The sequence below is a fragment of the Culex quinquefasciatus genome, chromosome 3 (assembly GCF_015732765.1).
Source record: "Culex quinquefasciatus strain JHB chromosome 3, VPISU_Cqui_1.0_pri_paternal, whole genome shotgun sequence".
Lineage (NCBI taxonomy): Eukaryota > Metazoa > Arthropoda > Insecta > Diptera > Culicidae > Culex > Culex quinquefasciatus.
The window spans coordinates 193,043,380-193,066,684 of NC_051863.1; the positions used below are offsets into that span (position 1 = coordinate 193,043,380).

At 36.6% G+C, this 23,305-nt stretch overlaps 1 protein-coding gene across 1 annotated transcript in view; it reads right to left on the bottom strand.

The window, feature by feature from the left end:
* LOC6030994 overlaps window positions 1-23,305 on the bottom strand; it is a 222,975-nt gene that overhangs the window by 47,210 nt on the left and 152,460 nt on the right. Inside the window, exon 4 of the mRNA XM_038261863.1 lies at window positions 20,097-20,254. Coding sequence (XP_038117791.1) covers window positions 20,097-20,254 — 158 coding nt within the window. The remainder of the gene's footprint in view (window positions 1-20,096; window positions 20,255-23,305) is intronic.

The following is a 23,305-nucleotide window of genomic DNA, read 5'->3' on the forward strand; positions in this document are numbered from 1 at the left end:
CAATTACCTTACCAACGATGGGTCGGATGATGGATCCGGACATCGTTTACATACATTTAAGTGAGATCCGGCTTCAAAAAAGTACATAAATATCACTTAAGTGGTCGTAACTCAAGACAGGGTTGCCAGATCTTCAATATTGTGGACTCGTTGGAAAGGTCTTTCAATGACCTAACCAACGATGGGTCGGATGATGGATCCAGACATTGTTTACATACATTTAAGTGGGATCCGGCTACAAAAAAGTACATAAATATCACTTAAGTGGTCAGAACTCGAGACAGGGTTGCCAGATCATCAATGTTTTAGACTCGTTGGAAAGGTCTTTCGATTACCTTACCAACGATGGGTCGGATGATGGATCCGGACATAGTTTACTTACATTTAAGTGAGATCTGGCTACAAAAAAGTACATAAATATCACTTAAGTGGTCAGAACTCGAGACATGGTTGCCAGATCTTTAATGTTTTGGACTCGTTGGAAAGGTCTTTCGATTACCTTACCAACGATGGGTCGGATGATGGATCCGGACATCGTTTACATACATTTAAGTGAGATCCGGCTTCAGAAAAGTACATAAATATCACTTAAGTGGTCGCAACTCGAGACAGGGTTGCCAGATCTTCAATGTTGTGGACTCGTTGGAAAGATCTTTCAATTACCTAACTAACGATGTATAACATGATGATGTTTGGTTCAGTTTACTGCCATTTATTCAACATCCAAAAAAATGCGAATACACATTTTTATACACAACTTTTGAACTACTAATCGAAACTTCAAACAATTCAATAGCACCGTATGGGACCCTAAACCAAGTCGAATGCGACTGGTTTGGTCAAAATCGGTTCAGCCAGTGCTGAGAAAACTGAGTGACATTATTGGTTACATACACACACACATACCCACACACATACACACACACATACACACACACATACACACAGACATTTGTTCAGTTTTCGATTCTGAGTCGATATGTATACATCAATGTGGGTTTTCGAGCTTTAAATAAAAAGTTCAATTTTAGAGCAGGATTATAGCCTTACCTCAGTGAGGAAGGCAAAAACATTCAGGCGAGGAATCAAAAGTAATTGCAAAAATGGTTGTATTCAACTCATTGCAAACTTGATTTTTTTAGCAATCATCCTATTTATCTGATTTTATATAATCTTCTTATTGCAACTATTATTTATTTTGATTGAATAATTTTTCAGAAAATTAGGATAAAAACAACAGTAAAAAAGCTATCCAATTTTAGTTGATGATAAAAAGAATTTTGGAAATCTGTGAAGATTTATAGGTTAGGAATTCAAAGGCGTTTTTACCTCAAGTTAAAGAAAAAAGCACGTGGTGAAAAAAAATCAATCCAAAAATAAGTAAGAAATTCTCAGCTCACTCCGTTCCACGGTAATCTCACTTACTAAAGTGGACGCAATTCAACCCCCCCCCCTTCATAGTTTCAAGTCATTTCAGGGCGTTGTCATTTGGTGAACCAACCAATCTCAACCACAACTTGCCTGGCTGGGACCAGTTTCAGGCGCGGGCACTTTTTGTTCCGTACGTACGTGGCAGCCAACACCAAGTGGCCAGAATAAAAATAATAATAATCCATAAAACTAGACGACCTTGCCCGTAATCGAGCAATCTCGCACGGACGGCGGGACCCACGAGGCAGCTCAGCTGCAAAAAGCTTTGAGATTGAGCTGGAGGGGGGGGGGGGAGCTTTCAAAGTGGAAGGAGCTTTGGGAAATTTTGGTTTCGAGACTGGTGGAGGGTTAAAGTTTCTTTTACGTTTTTTCCGCTATATTAATCCGAATATCGTGTAATTTAGGCACAGCTAAGGCTTTTTTTGCTAGTGGTAAGTAATGTTTGACTCAGCACTTCCTTGTAAGATCTGATATTTGGAGGGAAGCTTATTGGTTGTAGAGTCGGTGGAAGTTCGTGGTTGGGGAATTGTTTAGTCAATTATTGGATGTCATTGCAAAAAGTTTTCATTTATATATACACCCAAAACTGGCAGCGCTAGTCCGAGAGAATGATGGTCTCGAGTCGAGAGAATAGTGGTACCATTCACGGACGCAGAGAACACAGCTCGAGATGGGCGATAGAACTATTCTCTCGAGGTTCATTTGCAAAAAAAGTTCATCCGTCAAACAAAAAACCAAAAGTGTCGACAACGGGAATCGAACCAGAGACCTTTGACAAACCAATCCAATGACTTAGCTGCCTTGGCCACCACAGCTTGGTAACCATGGAGAAGTCAGAAGTCGATGTATGACACTTGTTGGAGATTTATTGATTCAACTAACGAATGAACTCATTTGTTATGATGGTGTGAGTTGGTACCATTATTCTATCGATTTTGGCACTGAGCCCTCAATAAATTTTGAGAGAACGATTATCTCGATTCTGAATTTTGGGTGTACAATTTGAAGGAAAAAAACAAATTTGATTTGAACAAAGAAATAATAAGTCTCATTCAACCAAAAAAGTTTTCTGTGTTTCTGTCAAAATTAAAGGCAATCCATTATCTTAAAGGCGTCGTGATGGAATAAACAAAACTTGAAAAAAGTCTACTTGAAATACCCATAAATTACAATTTTCAAGATTAAGGTGTCAACTTGACACTGTCAAGCTTTTAATATTCTTGAAATCAACTTGACTAATTTTACGAGGTTCGTCAGGCTAACCATCTTCATTAAACAAACCATTGGTTTATGCCTCAAAAACAGCTAAAAATAACAAGGACACCCACAGTGACTTCAACGCGCTCAGGTGACGAACCTAATCAAAAAGCGCCCCAAAAGTCCACTTCATCAACCAGCATGATAACGAACGAGGCAGGGATCCAATTTCAAAGCACTTTTGGTCCCAGCCAGTCAGCCATCAATCTTGTTGCCAGGCTAAAAACCTGCAGCTGCTGAAAAGTGCAACAAACAAAATCAATTTCGGAGCTCTGGCGTGATTAATTACCACCGATTAGAAGTGCTCCCCAGGAACTTGAAGTGCGTACACACCATAAATTTGGGATCAAAACACTTAACACCGTTGACAGCAGCAACCCGCGCCCGTGTGATTGATCGCGACTTGCTCCAGGATCTTGCCCAGGAAGTTCGGCGGTACTTGCTACCGGCTGTCGAGTTCAGTTATAAACTCAACCACACCCTATCGGGGTCTGATTTGCTCGCAACTCCAAGGTCTGCGGTTGAAGTCGGCGCGGACACGACAATTAACACCCTAGAACGGAGTTCTAAGTGTGGATTAGCCGAACCCGGAATTGACTCACCGTTTAGTGTTCTACCGCGTGTTTTGAGTTCAACTCTGCGGGCCGCACCTTCTCGGCCGTGCACCGGTACTTGACGGACTGTAAAAGTGCCGAAATTTATGGCCAGCGGCGGAGGAGATCATGATCACCGGATTTAGTAGCTATTGAGGGGTTGCCGGATGGGCTGACATTGACATTTTGGGGTTGTTGGAGTGCACGAAATTTTGGGTTTTTTTGTTCGAAAGAGGGGTTGAACTAGCGGTATCGTTTGTTGACACGAAATTGCGTCCGGTCGTGTTGGGGTCGACGCGATTTACCGTTAATTGCTGGTCGAGGTTCGATGACTCTTGAGGGGTGCATTTTATGGGTTGGTAATTTGATGTCATCGAGATTAACTGGACAAGCGGTTCGTGATCATTAGCGGTTGTAATTAGTCAGTTGATCACACAGGATGAGCAGTACGGCCTTGCAGAGTTCGAAGAGGTTTGGTAATCGCGAACATTCGATACTGTTGCAACTGAATGAAATTTCAACAAAAGATTGAAGAGTTCATCGCTTGCGAACCACCCAAGTCGCTACAGTTTCAATGCCATAATCGCAGTGCAAATTTAAGCTAATTTTATTTTTCAACAAATTTACAGGATTAAGTTGAACAAGTCTGGTAACCTAACCAATACAGAGTCCAAAAAACTCACACCACCCAATAAAAGTCCATTTGCATAATGGTCGAGGTGTCTGAAATTGGCTCCACGAATATTACATAAATCAAAACAAACTACTCTCGAGCGGGCAGATCTTGGCCATAACTGGCTGCCGGAGCTGATGATGGTGAGAAAGCGAGCAAAAAGGCAGCAAAATTGAACCGAAAATGGAAATTCACTACTCACGGATTTTTGCGGCGATTTATTTTCACTTTTTTTTTACCCACCAACAACTGGCTCAGCCGTCATTGGGAGGGGCTCACCAATGTTGTCTGCGGTGGCTACCGCGAGGGGCTCGCAAATTGAGTGGTCCGTTGACATTGAGGCAAATGTGTAGTGGTTTGGAACTGTTGCTTCCGCCAATTTAGTGGCATTTTTTGCGAAATGCCGAGTTTTGCAACGCTTTCAATTTGATTTGATATTTTTTTTTGTTAAATTTTCAGTAAGTTAGTTAAAACTATTTCATTCTGAAGAAAATTTTCAAATCCAAAGGAAGTCAAAGAGACATTTTCTTTGGTCAACCCGACTTTTGCATCCACTTCCTGGCTTGCATTCCAGCAGACCGTGACTAAAAACGTGCCTCGCCATAATAAATCTCCACAGAGCACACACGACGACTCCCTCCAGCGCATAGAAAGAGAGAGCCACGACCAGTAGTCAAATGTCCGGTAGGAAGAATTGTTTTACTTGCGTTTAACCTTAACATCTCTGCAATAGCAAAGCAAGAGTTCAAACAAAAAGTGAATTATCGCCATTAGCATCATCCGTGAAATGAATTCCTTCTTCACGATATTTGCCTTTGAAGCGAGTCCACCTTCGAGCGAGCTTTTCTTTGATCATATGACTCAAGTTGCAAAAAGGTCGGTACAAGTAGAGTAGTTCGACCTTAAATTGAACTCAAGTTGATGTTTTTTTCATGTTAATTACAGTTTAAATGTTAAACCTTTGTTTTGCTCTTTAAAAGAATTGGGCAGAATTACTAAAAACTTTTCCATGATTTGAAAACTGTTAACTTTTGTTTTTTGACTCTTTATTCCCTCCTTTTTGGTTTAACAGAACTTGAAAAGGCCGCTACAAGATTTTTTTGAGTTTTTGTCTCTCTTACTTTGACTTTTCACAAAAAAAATTATTCTTAAAATATAATATTGTCTACAAACTTGCACTTTAAAGCTCAAAAAAAGGTTTTGAGGTTCAGGATAAATTCAGGATTTTTTTTTTGCAATTCTGTTATGAAAATACTTACTTTTTCTTTCATTGTATAGTGTCAAAATGTCCTACTTATCATCATCAAAAATAAAAGAGCTAAAAAAATTTATTAAAGAACACATTTGGATGCTGAAATAGTAGTTTATGCAACAAGTTGCAAAAAGAGGATTTTTTTCAGAACGAGTCGTACATTTATCCAACGAGGTTCACCGAGTTGGATAAATACGAAGAGTGCTGAAAAAATAAAGTTTTTCAACGAGTTCCATACAACATTTTTTGCAAATCCGAAAAACACCCATTGAGTGAAATTTTACGTCAAATTTTTATGTATTTTGTCAATAAATCGTTTAAATCAAAAAAAAATTTGAAAAGTGTTACTTTTCGAAACATGTGCTGAAAAGTTCAACTTTTCAGCACCCATTTTAGTATTGAAAAGTAGAACTTTTCAGCATTTATTTTGAAAAGTGTTGCTATTCGATTATGTTATTTTTGGTACAGAAAAGTAGGCTATTTCGTCGTTCAAGAATGACAGGAAAAGTAAGTAGTTTCACGACGGAATTGCAAAAATAGTAGTTTATGCAAAAAGTTGCAAAAAGAGGATTTTTTCAGCACGAGTCGTACATTTATCCAACGAGGTTCACCGAGTTATATAAATACGAAAAGTGCTGAAAAAATCAAGTTTTGTAACGAGTTCCATACAACATTTTTTGCATTTCCGAAAAACACCCACTGAGTGAAATTTTAAGTCAAATTTTCATATATTATGTCAATAAATCGTTTAAATCGAAACAAGTGCTGAAAAGTTCAACTTTTCAGCACCCATTTCAGTGCTGAAAAGTAGAACTTTTCAGCATTTATTTTGAAAAGTGTTGCTATTCAATCTTGTTATTTTTGCTACAAAAAAGTAGGCTATTTCGTCGTTCAAGTATGACAGGAAAAGTAAGTAGTTTCACGACGGAATTGCAAAAAATAACTTTTTGCAATTCCGTCGTGAAACTACTTACTTTTCCTGTCATTCTTGAACGACGAAAAAGCCTGCTTTTCTGTACCAAAAATAACAGAATCGAATAGCAACACTTTTTACAATAAATGCTGAAAAGTTCTACTTTTCAGCACTGAAATGGGTGCTGAAAAGTTGAACTTTTCAGCACTTGTTTCGAAAAGCAACACTTTTCAACATTTTTTAGATTTAAACGATATTTTGACAAAATACATGAAAATTTGACATAAAATTTCACTCAGTGTGTGTTTTTTGGAATTGCAAAAAAATGTTGTATGGAACTCGTTGCAAAACTTGATTTTTTCAGCACTCTTCGTATTTATCCAACTCGGTGAACCTCGTTGGATAAATGTACGACTCGTGCTGAAAAAATCCTATTTTTGCAACTTGTTGCATAAACTACTATTTCGCACTTGTTTCCATTAGAAATACTTTTCGACACTATTTTGGTTTTTGAGCTGATCAAATACATGGACGCCAAATTTTTAGCGGTGAATCAATCGTTTCACTGATAAATCCTTTCAAAGGGTTTTATTTTATCGGCAAAGAAATCGTAATAAATGCACAACTCGTTTTTTCAGCACCTTTCGTGTTCATCTATCTTGTTAGATAAATGTACGACTCTGGCTGAAAATTCAACTTTTTGAAACATGTTGCATAAACTAAAATTTCATAAAATTCTTTAATTTGAGCAATCCTTCATGAAATTGGCTGATTTAAGACATTTAAATGTATTTATTTTTTTTCTTGACTAAAATATTATGGAAAGGGCTTTTTTTTGGGAATTTTTTTAACGAAAAAAAATAGTTATACTTTAAAAAAACATTTTTGGGCTCCAAAAATCCGTATGTTTAGATTTTTGATTTTAGAAACTGGGCATCGTGAATTGAAATAAATAAATTGTGAAAACACAAATCTCATGCAAAAAAAAACATTTTGCATAAATTTTTGATGTTAAATCGAATGCAATGCAATTGGAAAGTAGGTACTTAAATTAAAAAAAATATTGAGAAAATGTGCCGTTTTTGAGTTAACGCATTAAAAAAAGTGTCTTTTTTTCATTGTTTGGTTCCGAGTGCCTATTTATTAAAATATTTTTTTCCAAATTCAGAGAAAATGTCATTTAATTTCGTCTTAGACTATAGATCAATCTTCAAGTCTTTTTTTTCCTGAGACGGGAAAATTTCTGGGTTTCTACACTGTGAAAAAAATATGGTAATATTACATCTGGGAAGGGTTACAACTTTTATGTCAGAAAAAATGTTTAATTTTCCCTTTTAAAATTGTGTGAGTCGTGTGGTGTTCGTCGGGGGGATCGGTGTGTGACGTCGCGCGCGGGAATCCGCGAGAAAGTGGTGGAAGATTCTGGAATCATTGAAAAAAAGTTCGCGTCAAGGCCTTGGAAGTTGGGCCATTAGTCGTGTGGTGTTCGTCGGGGGGATCGGTGTGTGACGTCGCGCGCGAGAATCCGCGAGAAAGTGGTGGAGATTTCTGGATTTCATTGAAAAAGGGATTCACGTCGTCGTGTGCATATTCACTTTCATTTAGTTTTGGAAGCCCTTCCCATAGCATCGTTGCTCGGATGGCACGACGGCGGTAGAAGTGAAAAATCGCGATTGAAGAATTGATAAGTCCTTCTCATAGCGTCGTAGCTCGGAAGGCAACGGTTATGTTTCCCTGATCTATTTAAAATTGCACGTCGCCGAATAAATCGATAAATACAATAACATTTAATTTTGAAAGTCCTTCCCATAGCATCGTTGCTCGGATGGCACGACGGCGGTAAGATGTGAAAAGTCCTTCTTATAGCGTCGTAGCTCGGAAGGCAACGATTATGTTTCACTTTCTGGTCATATCATCTACCAAGATGAATCCTGACCCTCCCTTTCCTTCCCCTACTAACACAATTCCCCCACTTCCCGTGATGCTTGAAGGAGATGCTGTGGATTCAACGGTCTCATGCGGTGTCAACAGGTATAGAGCGACAAACTCTGTGTCTGATGAGTCTGCAACTTCAACTATCGGACTAACATTCCTACCTTTGTTGAACTGCATCTCCTTGGGGGGGCGCCGGTATTGACTTGAAGCAGAGATCTTCAGGGGTTATACAGTGAGGATGATTAGCTCCCACTAATCATCTGTTGGTTCATTGTGTAACTTCAGCTGATCCGTCAATAACGGAGTAGCAGCTCATTGGCAGTCAACCATGCTCATGCTCATGCTCATGCTCATGCTCATGCTCAATTTTCCCTTTTAAAATTTTGTAAATTGGTAAATTTCTGGTTTAATGTGATTTTTTCATTCTAAATTGAGGTAAAATTACATAAAAGTGGTAATTTTCAACCTTCCAAATTACACCTTCCAAATTTATTCATTTTTAACTGTGAATTATCGCACAAACTCCACTCAATTTTATAAATGAAACAAATGGCCCGATTTTCATTGTCAATCATTTGTGAAATTTCCGAATCCTCTTAAAAACAAATACTTGGAAAATTTTAAAATCCAGACGAGCAGGACAAAAACATCAATATTACGACCATTTATTTTGGTCTAAGTGATGTTTTAAATAAGGCATATGCAAATAGTTTTAGCATTGAATGTCCCTTGATTTTACAATGTAAATTAAAATTCGAACAAAATAAATCTACTCTCTTTGTGTCAATATCATCGAGTAGCAAAGTATGCTGTTTGAAGGGAACCAACGAAATATAAAACATATTTTCAAAAAATAATCCAAATGAATATAAAAAATTGGGAAAAGTCAAAGAGAGTTTCAATTTTATTGAAAAGGGAAAAACCATATGAAGTATATAAGGTTCGTTAAGATGTTTTTGAAATAAAAAAATATTCCTTTCTGATGTTTTGTGAAAATTTCTAACACATCAATCCAGGCCCTAAGTAACAGTTAAAAATATTACCCTTGCCAAAACTACTCTCGGCGTCCAACAATGCCAACCTTGCCCTTCTCCGAGCGTCGGCAAGTGTTTCTACCATCTTTAATCCACTTTGCCCGTTCGTGCGCCGTTGATCGAAGCTGATTAAAAGCTCAACCCCCCTTCCTTCCGCACACACCCCTTCCACCAAGGGGCAGCGGGAAATGAAAGCAAAACAAACCAATAAATACACTGCAAATAGAAATAAAAAGAGGTGCGCTCCTCTCACGAAGAGGAAAACAAAAACACAAAAATCCGTGACAATGTCATTATTAGGCTGGTTTGGACAAGCCGCCGAGGCACTTGCGCTTTTGTTTGAAGTCCCCTCGAACGACGAGGGGCTGCTCGCGAGCGGAGTTTCAAGTTCAAATCCGCGTTGTTGGCGAGCCTTGGAGCGAACCACTGGTTGTTGATCAAACCGCGCTTGACTGGAGTCGGTTGAGTCGGTATTGGGGTGTTGGTGTTTTAATTTAGTTGTTTTCCCTGAAACAAAGTCACACGCCACCAGGTCGGTCTTTATCTGTTTTTAACGCCTTTTTCCGCCCAAGACCCCCGCGTCGTCGTCGTCAAGGCGTTGAGAAAACGAGTTTTTGCGCTCTGGTTTCTTGTTGTTGTTCTCTCCGATTTGCATACCTATGTGTAAGCTAGGTGGTGCCAGTGGCTACAGCATACACGCACAAAACATACACTACCATCGACGACGGTGACGGCCGTCCGAGGCCAAAGGCAATAGATATCGCCATTCAAATTAGGTATCTGTATCAAGATCGATTCGCTGAGGTAGCGCTGAGTGTTGGTATGAGCGATTTGTTCAAACGGCTACCTTTAGTTGGTGGAATTGGATTGTTGTGAAGCGTTTCAAACAGGATGTGAGCTTTGTATTGATCTGTTTAACACAAAAGACCCGTGGTTGATCAATCCTTTTTATGTGCTGAAGGGTAACCTTATCACAGGTTTTTGTGTGAGTTTAATCAATATTACAAGGTTTGACCGAGACTGCTTTACACTTAAAAATAAAAGAAATATTAAAAAGGTTATCTTTGCTTTACAACACAATCTCAGAAAAAAAATTATGCCTGAACAACTGTTGTATTTTTACCTAATTTAACTAAGCCAACAGTAGCTGACAGTAGCACTGATTTACCTTGCTATCAAAAATTCTACAACAGTTTTGCCTTCTTCACTGATGTCTGTTATGAAGATCTTGCATTTCTGTTTAATGTTATGAAAATTTATGCAAAAATTAAAGAGTAGTCAAAAACTGGTTTAACTGTTGATAAATTTACTTAATTAATTTAAGGAAGGATCCAAATTTAAAGTGGATTAAGTTAAGTTTTTTTAGATCGATTTGGTATCTTCTACAAAGTGAGGTTTTAGGTAATGGTAAAAAAATGGAAAAAGGTTGCTTTTTTAAGATCACTTTTAAACAATCAAATAAAATCGTGGAAAATAACTTTAAAAAAATCGAACAAACCTTTTCTATGTGACTAAAAATAATGGCAAAAGAAATAAAAATAATTTTGATATTTCTGAAATTTTTCGAAAATAATTGATTTTTGAAAAAATAATTTAAAATGTATTTATTTTAGGCAAAAGTAATATTTCTTGAAATAAATAGTTAAATCATTTCCTAGCTATTTCCAAACTTGCTAATTTTGTAGAAGTCAAAACTAATCACCATGCTACACAATATCAGAAAACGTTTTTGACGAATAGATCGAACAATTTTGAATGTAAAAAAAGGACATCCAATATTCAGACGACGTTGTGTTAGAAAATATTTGGTCATATTTTTAATGCCAAAATAGTTGTTTTTTGCTACATGTTGCAAAAAGAGGATTTTTCAGCACGAGTCGTACATTTATCCAACGAGGTTCACCGAGTTGGATAAATACGACGAGTGCTGAAAAAATCAAGTTTTGCAACGTGTTACATGTTCAGGTATTTTGTCAATAAATCGTTAGAATCAAAAAAATGTTGAAAAGTATTACTTTTCAAAACAAGTGCTGAAAAGTTCAACTTTTCAGCACCCATTTCAGTGCTGAAAAGTAGAACTTTTCAGAATTTTCTTTGAAAAGTGTTGTTATTCGTTTCTGTTATTTTTGGTTCAGAAAAGTAGGCTATTTCGTCGTTCATGAACGACAGGAAAAGTAAGTGGTTTCACGACGGAATTGCAAAAAATGATATTAAATTGATGTCACCAAAAAAGAAAAAAAAAAACGATTTTTCAAACAGCTTATTTTTAAAAGTTTTACACTATGGCACAATCAGGCTGTTGCAAATATTTTTCAAATTTTAAGTCCCCTTCAAAGTCGGCCCGAAAAATCATGAGGAAAAATATTTTTTTCGAAAAACTTCAAAATCTCAATAGAATTAGAAGTTTAATCAACTGAAAACAATTTGAAACGCATTTTCCTGCGTTTATGAAATATATTGAATTTTATGAAATAACAATGGTCATTCCCGCCAAAAGTTTTTTAGATGATATGCATCTTGAAAAAATAGTGTATTTTGGAAAATATCGAAAATCCCGACGAATAACTCTTTTTTTAATGTAACATTGTAATTACTAAAAAATAAATTGTATCGTTTTTAAGTAAAAGCTTTTTTAGGTATGCGATTTTTGATATTTAGATTGCTTGAGTTTAAAAAATAATTCTTGAAATAAAAAAAAAACTCTGAAAAAATATCGTGGAAACGCTGAGAAAATTTCCTAAAATGGTTCAATTTGATGAAAAAAAGTGCAGACTCAATTATCTATCAAATCGCACAAAAATGCATTGTCTTATTTTGGGTTTTTGGATTGTTTGGGCAAGGCTTCTACCCCCGGGCATGCAATTAAAGAAGGCCGGAACCCCCATTAAGAATCGCTCAGATTTGGATAATTTATAATAATCACTGAAGGGTATTTCGGTCAAATACCAAAAGTTTGGAAAATGAATTTTTCTCAGTGCCATATAACACTACTCGACAAAACAAAACTTGTGTCAAGGGATTGACGATATCTCATCCGTTCCTGAGAGAAAAGGCATCCCCGAATCCGATGCATTCGACAGAATTTGATTTTATGTCCACGCGGACTGATGCAAATCTGGTAAATTTTTTAACATAAAAATCGAACAATTTAAAAAAACCATGCGTCTCCTCCCAATTATATGAGCCATCTACAAGAATATGGAAGCGCCTGGTGCATAGCCATTTCCTTTAAGCACAACGGAAACAACCAATACAAATGTATAAAAAGTTGTCAAGTTCTCGGGGTCCACAGCTAGCATTTTTGTACGATTATAAAAATAAATATTAAAAGTTTAAAATTAATTTATTTAAAAACATATTTTTGATTTATTTGTTTACTAAAATTTTATGTATCTCAAAGGTCTATGGGTACTTCGGGATGTCCATGGTCATCCAAGGACTCCCTGGAGTTAAGATCTACGAGTCTACCGCCGTAACAAGCAATAGGTCGTCTTATTTTGACCCCGGATCTTGTGCGTATAGCATCAGTGGATATGGTAGACTACTGTATGAATGTGTTGGGATGTTCATGGTCATCCAAGGACTCCCTGGTGTTAAGATCTACGAGTCTACCGCCGTAGCAAGCAAGAGGTCGTCTTATTTTGACCCCGGATCTTGTGTGTATAGCATCAGTGCATATGGTAGACTACTGTATGAATGTGTTGGGATGTTCATGGTCATCCAAGGACTCCCTTATAATTAGCCATCATTTTTCAACTCGCGAACTATTGATTCGGCAACAAAGTACAAAATTAAACTCTTGTGATTTTTTTGTTCACTTTTTTAAAATTCAAAAATTATGCCCAACTTCCAGAAAGGTGCTTAAGTCATTTCAGAGGGATACGCTTGGTTCTCACCATCAGAAATTATTTTTAATTGTGATGTGCCGAAAATTTCACAAAAATATTATATTTTAACATAAAAAATCGAACAAATTCTTTCTAAGATATCGCGAGTTTAAAAATAAGAGCCAATAACAAAATCAATTATAGAAAATATTTGTAAATTTTCTCAACTTATCTTTTAAGGGGTGCATTTTCTTTATGAGGTTTTTCTCAAATTACAAAAAATTGGAATTTTCCGAAACTTTAACCAAAAAATGCCTATAAAATGGACACGGTGCACTTTATCATAAAATGTGTAAAGTCAGTTTCGATCGCATACTCGATTTCATATCTGAAAATATTTTTAAATTTAGTTTGTCATTTAAAAACAATTGATGTATGATGCGTTTTGTAGTATCTCGTCAGATTATAAAAAATGTATAATTAAACAATACGTTCACGTAGAAGCCTCCAAATCGATCAAAAAATCCCTTAAATCTGTACCACTTTGAGCATTCACCATTTAGTATGATCAGTGGATTCTTTTGCTTTTTTTGAAATGTTTATTTAAAACAGTGCAATATTCTTACAATAGTCAACTTTAGTTTTGTTCGCGATCATTATTACTATGTCTTTGATTTTAAAATTTATCAAAGCTAAGAAGAGACACTTCAACTAAAAATTCTAACGCACTCTCATTCTATCTCAAACTGTTCTCAACCCAAGCCCCCGGAAGAAAAACAAGTCCAGCTTGAATTAATAAACGCGGCCATCGCATTAATTCAGCACAAAATTTGCGCATAATTTTGTCCACGGTTCGACCTGGGAGGCCAAACGCCAGGTTACGATGTCTGCCCGACTGACTGACCAGCACCAACACCAAACTCTTCAACACTGCGGTTCAAATTCGTTACCTCAAGAGAGGGTCCCAATTTGAATTTTAAATTTCATATTTATACTGGCAAAAGCAATCAACCACCAGAGCCAAATTTATCGACCCGCCAGTTAAAATTATGTCATCGCGCCTTTTCATGATTGTTTCTGCTGTTTCTTGTGCTAGATTGTGGTCGAGATTTTGAAAGGTGCTTAAATTGTGTCTCATTCTGGGCTGAAGTTTGTTTGCTTTCACTTTCAAAAGTCTACAGAGCGTGTGTTTGTGTACGCCCCCGCAATCACCACCAGAGTCAACCAGGCTGTTTTGTGTGGATTTCAACAGCCATTCTCAATAAAAAGCGCTACCGTTTGCCAGTCATGATTAGAGCACACACATGTGAGATAGATTTGCTGATGCAAAAAATGGTAGCATTTCGTTATATAAGGCGTATTTGCAAATCTAAATAGGGTCTACACGCTAAATTGGTTTACCTTTTGGATTAATGTGAAATAATCGAATGCTTCGCCGAGCTAATGTTTATTATTATTTAATGGAATAATAACAGAGCTTTGTGCTAGCTTTAATTACATCCTTTTTTTGCATTTGCTCAGGCTGCTCCCGTTTTTTTCTCTCCTCATTTTACTCCAAAGAAGGTGCCACTTCACCTTAAGTCGCGCTAAGTCAACAACCACCAGGCTCGGGTTGAGTGGGCGCTAGAAGGGGGCGTCGTATTGAGCAAAGAAAAATCGATTCAGATTTCAAAAGAAAATAAACTCTTTGATTGAATTGCTCTCCCTCTTCCCGCACACCTTCACCTCAAGACTTAAGGGTAATGGCGCGAGTCATGCCAGGGATTGCACTCGCGTGAAGAATGACGACCTGATCTATATTTAAAGCTTCTACGCTGCTATATTTGAACCGGGGGTAAAGTGAAACGTTTTGCGCAAGTGCTCGAGATGATGGTCCTTCGCCCCGTAATGGAGAAATAAGTAGTCGTATTAAGGGAAAGGTGGTTATTATCGCTTAATTGAATTAAACTTTGATTGAAGTGGTGGTACTTGTGGGAAAGAGGGCGAGCAATTAACTTTTTGCGACTTCTAGGAAGCGATTGATTTATTGTATCTTAGTAATTGCCATGACTAAAAGAATTTCTTTGGATGATGTTCTCACAAGATTGGATCGGTATTGATTGCAACACATGATTGCTTAAATTTTGAAGGGTTAGATGGGTTAGACGAACAATAGCTTCGAATATTTTTTTTATTGAAAGAGAAATAAAATTAATTTTAAAACAAGTTTTGGTTTAAAAAAGGATGTACCGTAATCTGGGATGAATCGGGACTACAGTCTGAATAGGGACAGCAGTTTTTAAAGTACTTAAAGCTTTTAAATTTGGAAATGGATGTACACATATTGTTGGCCAGAGTCTGTTCTAACCGAAACCAACCAGAAAAATCAAAATATTGTGCTCTAACATGGTTAAAAGTGCTGTCCCAATTCGCCCTATGTGTCCCGATTGACCCCAGTTTACGGTAGACATTTAAATTGATTTTATTTTAATTATAATTATTAATTATTATTTAATTATAATTTTAATTATAACGCTTCTTAAAATTTAAATAAATTATTATTCGGGGCTTGGTGGTTTAACTTGCAACAGTGGCTTTGCCCTTTATTTAAAGTACACAGCAACCAAAAAAGTTGTCTACTTATTCAAAAGTTGCAAACTTACTTGGGTCCGTAATGTAATATTATGATTGTAAAAATAGTTAAACATTAATTTAAACAATTTAGTATACACTATTTTAGGGGTTAAATCAACATTTATATAGATAGTTCCCGTGTTTTTCAAATTACTAAAATGTGTGTAACGAAAATCTCGATGCAGGAAGCTGTGGTTGATGTGCTCCGTTAAATTATTTTTTGGGTCTAAATTTGTCTTGTTTTTGACAAACATTTCATATTGTATATGAATTCCTAGAGTATTTTTAAATTTATGTTCAAATGCAAATAAAAATGATGAAAAGTGAAGAAGCAAAACAAAGATAAGAAAAATGTATTGATGGAATCGAAACCAGATGATCCCTAAACACTTGGAAGATAATTGGGAAAAATTGCACAACAAAAAAAAACTTTACAAAAAAGGTGTAAATTTACATTCTCCGATGTACGATTGCCATGATTTATTTGCTGTGTAAACCAGACATGCATCCGCTCTAACTCCTCTAACTTTTTTGGCATTTCGCGTAGATGATGTCCATCATGTTGTGTCAGTGTTTAGAGTACATTAATTACGCTAATCTTTAAGGCTTTCGAAGACCCTGAGAATAAATTTTGAAAACCAAGTGAGATATAGCGTAAGAACCTTTAAGCGCACTCAAAGAGCTTTTAAGAAGTTCTTTTAAAGAGTTTAAGAGAACATTACCATGAAAATATCGCTAAATCGTTTTTTCCGATCGAACCAATGTTTTCTACACATTATTCTACACAATGAAAAAAGATTTTTTTTGCGATTATTCCATCATTGATTCTTTTAAAGGAAATCGACATGGATAGAAACCCTGTATGCTATTTCGGTAGCTCAGAGTTGTCAAAATTGTAAACAATGAAATGTTCTCAAACCCGATAACATTTTTTTTTCAATTGTCGATTGTGTATCGTATCATTCAGTGATAAAAGTTGAAAAACATGGGATAAGTTGAAAATTTTAAGTTGTAATTCTTTTGGATGTAATTTCACATTACTGTGTATGTAAATTTGGAATGTGTAATTTTGGAATTTCAAATCTTACCTCTTTTATGATGTTATTTTATTTTAATTCAGCTTGAAAAAGTGTCATTATACCAGAAAAGTACATTTCAGCGGCAAAATTGCATTTTTTTGACATAAAAAATGTACCGATTCCCAGATGTAATATTACCATTATTTTTTTGTAGATCAGTGTGTAGAAAATGGCATTACATACATTCATACTTGAGTAGCCAAATCCTTTGACAAATTTGTCAAAGGCTCTGTATATAGTCCTCGGTCCCACCAAATTTGCAGCCGATCTATTTTTTAAGCTTAAAAATGAGTTCATCTGAGCACAAAAAAACGTTATGTTTATACCGATATTCGAACCGTAAAAAGTGAAAGTCTTGAATGCTTGTGCACAGAAAAAAAAAATCTTGGTAATATTACATCTGAGCAGTTCGCTCAGATTTCGGCCATTCGATTTTTTTGTATTTTTTAATCCGACTGAAACTTTTTTGGTGCCTTCGGTATGCCCAAAGAAGCCATTTTGCATCATTAGTTTGTCCATATAATTTTCCATACAAATTTGGCAGCTGGCCATACAAAAATGGTGTATGAAAATTCATAAATCTGTATCTTTTGAAGAAATTTTTTCATCAATTCGGTGTCTTCGGCAAAGTTGTAGGTATGGATATGGACTACACTGAAAAAAAATGATACACGGTAAAAAAAATTTTGGTGATTTTTTATTTAACTTTTTGTCACTAAAACTTGATTTGCAAAAAACAGTATTTTTAATTTTTGAGCGAGTTATAAATTTTTGAATCAATACTGATTTTTTCAAAAAATCGAAAAATTGGTCGCAAAAATTTTTCAACTTCATTTTTCAATGTAAAATCAAATTTGCAATCAAAAAGTACTTTAGTGAAATTTTGATAAAGTGCACCGTTTTCAAGTTAAATCCATATTTAGTTGACTTTTTTGAAAATAGTCGCAGTTTTTCATTTTTTTAAATTAGTGCACATGTTTGCCCACTTTTAAAAAAAATATAGGCTTAATATTGATTTTTGGCCCTTTTGAAATGTTAGTCTTGGTTTAAAAATGTTGAAAATATTTTTTTCGAAAAGATCGAAAAATTTCACGAATGTTTCATATTTTAACATTGAAATTCGGACCATAAGTTGCTGAGATATCGACATTAGAAAATGGTGTGTTGTTTGGGTGGGACTCAGAAAACAACAATTTTCCTGTTTTTAAACCTTTGCATGGCAATATTTCAGCAACTAAGGGTCGTATCAACAAAGCTCAAAAAAGCAAAATATAGAGAATTTTCTCAGCTTTTCAAAAATATTTTTTTCAATGGTGGGCAAACATGTGCACTAATTAAAAAAAAAATGAAAAACTGCGACTATTTTCAAAAAAGTCACCAAAAAATGGATTTAACTTGAAAACGGTGCACTTTATCAAAATTTTACTGAAGTACTTTTTGATTGCAAATTTGATTTTACATCAAAAAATGTAGTTGAAAAATTTTTGCGACCAATTTTTCGATTTTTTGAAAAAATCAGTATTGATTAAAAAATTTATAACTCGCTCAAAAATTTTTTGCACAACCTGGAAATTTCTGAAAAGTTGGCATTTAATGTCCTCTAAAACATATATATAAAAAAAAAAATAAAAATAGTGTTTTTTTGCAAATCAAGTTTTAGTGACAAAAAGTTAAATAAAAAATCGCCAAAAAATTTTTACCGTGTATCATTTTTTTTCAGTGTAGTCCATATCCATACCTACAACTTTGCCCAAGACACCAAATCGATGAAATAATTCCTTCAAAAGATACAGATTTTTGAATTTTCACATATCATTTTTGTATGGCCAGCTGCCAAATTTGTATGGAAAATTATATGGACAAACTAATGATGCAAAATGGCTTCTTTGGGCATACCGAAGGCACCAAAAAAGTTTCAGTCGGATTAAAAAATACAAAAATTAAAATTTAAGAAAAAAGACCGATTTCGTAGAGAATTGCTCATTTGGGAAGGGGTACATCTTTTATGTCAGTAAAAATGTGTAATTTTACTTCTTAAAATTTTCTGTTGTAATGTCACTTTTTCAGTCTTAATTGAGGTAAAATTAAATTTTAAATGAGGTAATATTCAACCTTCCAAAATAACACCCTTCAATTTTATACAATTTTTCACTGTGTATGTAAAAAATCTAACTTTACATTAGAAACTGGTAAAATATTCTTCCTTTTTATGAAATTTTACTTTAACTTTTTTTTCATTGATATTATAAATTTTGATTAAATTAGGTAAACTCCTTCCAATTTTCAATTTAACGTTTTTATGTACTATGTGCACTTTTTTAAACTTGACTCTTGTTAAAAATTGTCATAAAAAACCAAAAAAAAAAAAACCATGGAATATTTTAATAAAAAATATTGTTTTGGCATTAAGGTCATACCCCTCTCCTCTTTAATGAGTCTTCGTTCTTCAAATTGCCAAAAGACATTTAGTGATAAGATTGTTTGTAATCTATCAACTTTAGTAACTAGCTAGGTTATGCAACTTGGCGGCGCTAGCCGCAAGATAAAACGGATCCATTAAGATGAATATCCTATAAATGTCCAACCAATCTAATTGATGTCCACTGCTGGCCATCGGTCCAAGCTTACAGCGAAAGTCATCCCATTGCCTTCTGGCACCAACTTCGGCCAAACCAGTGCCTATTTTTAATTTATCCAGTTAATCTCGCTCTCCCTCTCTAATGCTAGAGTTAATCGCAGCATAAATCTCCTCCCGAGTGCCAGGCCGTCCAATCTGTCATAGAGTTCATAAAGTTTCACGATCGCCCAACAACATTTCAGCTCTTTGAGCTGGCGACAGATTACGATTTCCTGTGCGCAGCGCGCAGCTTCTAACAAGGGCTGCTCAAATTTAATGCCTTCGAACCAATCATTTTAGGCAGCAGCACCAGGCACTAAACCGCGAGCAGCAGCATGAAATTAGAATTAGGCTGGTGAATGGCAGCAGCCTCCAAAGTAAATCTGTTTTCAAGCGCTTAAGAGCGCAAAAAAGAAGGGAATAGCACGACCTTCTAATCTCGTTGGCAGTCTCGCGCAAAAGCCCGCTAAATAATATCATAAAAAATAGAATCGGTGCACTTCAACATAATCGGTCCTGGTTGACTCGCTGGCGGAGCATAGAACTGGAAGGCTAATCTTTAATGGCCATTACTGGTACTTAAATTGATTGCTTAATTTTGAAGAGCACTGTTATTGGCGGGTGCCGCAGGTGAACCAGTCATCAATCCTGATCGGACATCTTCATCGGAATTTTGAAATCCTCAGGGGGAGACCCTCTCCGGAGCGCGCGAATGAGATTTATCACTTTAAAATGCACCTCTAAAACGCAACTTTAATCGCATTAGAGGCTGCGGTGTTAATCGCACTTTAATTGGCGAGGCGAAGAAGAAGCCCACCCCTCCCTTTTTAAGGGTCCATAAATCGTCCATCCCCCCCCCCCCTCGCACTTACCTCATGCCGTCGAAGCCGTCGTCTGAGCCGTTTATCGTGAGGACCGGTGCCCGGGCGTACGCTTTGGCCACGCGGCGGTTCCGCTCGAACACGATCACCTTCGCCCAGATCTCGTCGTCGATCTGTGTCCATTTGTCCAGCACTTCCTGGATGTGTTCCTGAAAATTAAGCGGAAGAGGGGCGAAAGAAATGATGAGAATTTTTCAGTTCGTGATTGAGGGGTTGAGTCACACATTAAATTGCTTGATTTTTTTCGTTTTTTTTTCTTCTCAAAAAAGGAGGATGAAAATAAATTGAGAAGATTTTGGTCTGAGAAGGGCTTAAAATAAATTGTATGATTGATGCCGTCAAAAAGATTTTGGTGGAATGTCTGATGAGTTCTTAAGAACTCGCAGGCTTATAAATTAACACTGGGTGCAGAATAAACAAAGTATTAAAAGATCAACGACATAAGTCTCGAAATGATTTAAAGGGGCAATTGATTACTAAAATATTGCACTTGCATCTCAGAGCAAAACAATTTTTAACAAAATCTTCCACTTTTAACAATTGTTAAATTTTTGCCTTCCTCACTGAGGTAAGGCTATAATCCTGCTCTAAAAATGAACTTTGTATACAAACGTCGTAGACCCACCTTCATGTATACATATCGACTCAGAATCAAAAACTGAACAAATGTCTGTGTGTATGTGTGTGTGTATGTGTGTGTGTATGTGTGTGTGTATGTGTGTGTGTATGTATGTATGTGACCAACAAACTAGCTCATGTTTCTCAGCACTGGCTGAACCGATTTGACCCGAACTTGTTGCATTCGACTTGGTTTAGGGTCCCATAGATCGAGTTTTATACAGATTGAAGTTTCGATAAGTAGTTCAAAAGTTATGTATAAAAATGTGTTTTCACATATATCCGGATCTCACTTAAATGCATGTAAACTATGTCCGGATCCACCATCCAACCCATCGTTGGATAGGTTATCAAAAGACCTTTCCAACGAGCCCACAACATTGAAGATCTGGCAACCCTGTCTCGAGATATGGCCATTTAAGTGATATTTATGTACTTTTTGGAAGCCGGATCTCACTTAAATGCATGTAAACTATGTCCGGATCCACCATCCAACCCATCGTTGGATAGGTTATCAAAAGACCTTTCCAACGAGCCCACAACATTGAAGATCTGGCAACCCTGTCTCGAGATATGGCCATTTAAGTGATATTTATGTACTTTTTTGTAGCCGGATCTCACTTAAATGCATGTAAACTATGTCCGGATCCACCATCCAACCCATCGTTGGATAGGTTATCAAAAGACCTTTCCAACGAGCCCACAACATTGAAGATCTGGCAACCTTGTCTCGAGATATGGCCATTTAAGTGATATTTATGTACTTTTTGGAAGCCGGATCTCACTTAAATGCATGTAAACTATGTCCGGATCCACCATCCGACCCATCGTTGGATAGGTTATCAAAAGACCTTTCCAACGAGCCCACAACATTGAAGATCTGGCAACCCTGTCTCGAGATATGGCTATTTAAGTGATATTTATGTACTTTTTTGTAGCCGGATCTCACTTAAATGCATATAAACTATGTCCGGATCCACCATCCGACCCATCGTTGGATAGGTTATCAAAAGACCTTTCCAAAAAGTCCAAAACATTGAAGATCTGGCAACCCTGTCTCGAGATATGGCCATTTAAGTGATATTTATGTACTTTTTTGTAGCCGGATCTCACTTAAATGTATGTAAACTATGTCTGGATCCACCATCCGACCCATCGTTGGATAGGTTATCAAAAGGCCTTTCCAACGAGTCCAAAACATTGAAGATCTGGCAACCCTGTCTTGAGATATGGCCTTTTAAGTGATATTTATGTACTTTTTGGAAGCCGGATCTCACTTAAATGTATGTAAACTATGTCCGGATCCACCATCCGACCCATCGTTGGATAGGTTATCAAAAGACTTTTCCAACGAGTCCAAAACATTGAAGATCTGGCAACCCTGTCTCGAGATATGGCCATTTAAGTGATATTTATGTACTTTTTTGAAGCCGGATCTCACTTAAATGTATGTAAACTATGTCCGGATCCATCATCCGACCCATCGTTGGTTAGGTAGTTGAAAGACCTTTCCAACGAGTCCAAAACATTGAAGATCTGGCAACCTTGTCTCGATATATGGTCACATAAGTGATATTTATGTATTTTTTTGTAGCCAGATCTCACTTAAATGTATGTAAACTATGTCCGGATCCACCATCCGACCCATCGTTGGATAGGTTATCAAAAGACTTTTCCAACGAGTCCAAAACATTGAAGATCTGGCAACCCTGTCTCGAGATATGGCCATTTAAGTGATATTTATGTACTTTTTGGAAGCCGGATCTCACTTAAATGCATGTAAACTATGTCCGGATCCACCATTCGACCCATCGTTGGATAGGTTATCAAAAGACCTTTCCAAAAAGTCCAAAACATTGAAGATCTGGCAACCCTGTCTCGAGATATGGCCATTTAAGTGATATTTATGTACTTTTTTGTAGCCGGATCTCACTTAAATGTATGTAAACTATGTCTGGATCCACCATCCGACCCATCGTTGGTTAGGTAGTTGAACGACCTTTCCAACGAGTCCAAAACATTGAAGATCTGGCAACCCTGTCTTGAGATATGGCCTTTTAAGTGATATTTATGTACTTTTTGGAAGCCGGATCTCACTTAAATGTATGTAAACTATGTCCGGATCCACCATCCGACCCATCGTTGGATAGGTTATCAAAAGACTTTTCCAACGAGCCCACAACATTGAAGATCTGGCAACCCTGTCTCGAGATATGGCCATTTAAGTGATATTTATGTACTTTTTGGAAGCCGGATCTCACTTAAATGCATGTAAACTATGTCCGGATCCACCATCCGACCCATCGTTGGATAGGTTATCAAAAGACTTTTCCAACGAGTCCAAAACATTGAAGATCTGGCAACCCTGTCTCGAGATATGGCCATTTAAGTGATATTTATGTACTTTTTTGAAGCCGGATCTCACTTAAATGTATGTAAACTATGTCCGGATCCATCATCCGACCCATCGTTGGTTAGGTAGTTGAAAGACCTTTCCAACGAGTCCAAAACATTGAAGATCTGGCAACCTTGTTCCGAGATATGGTCACATAAGTGATATTTATGTATTTTTTTATAGCCGG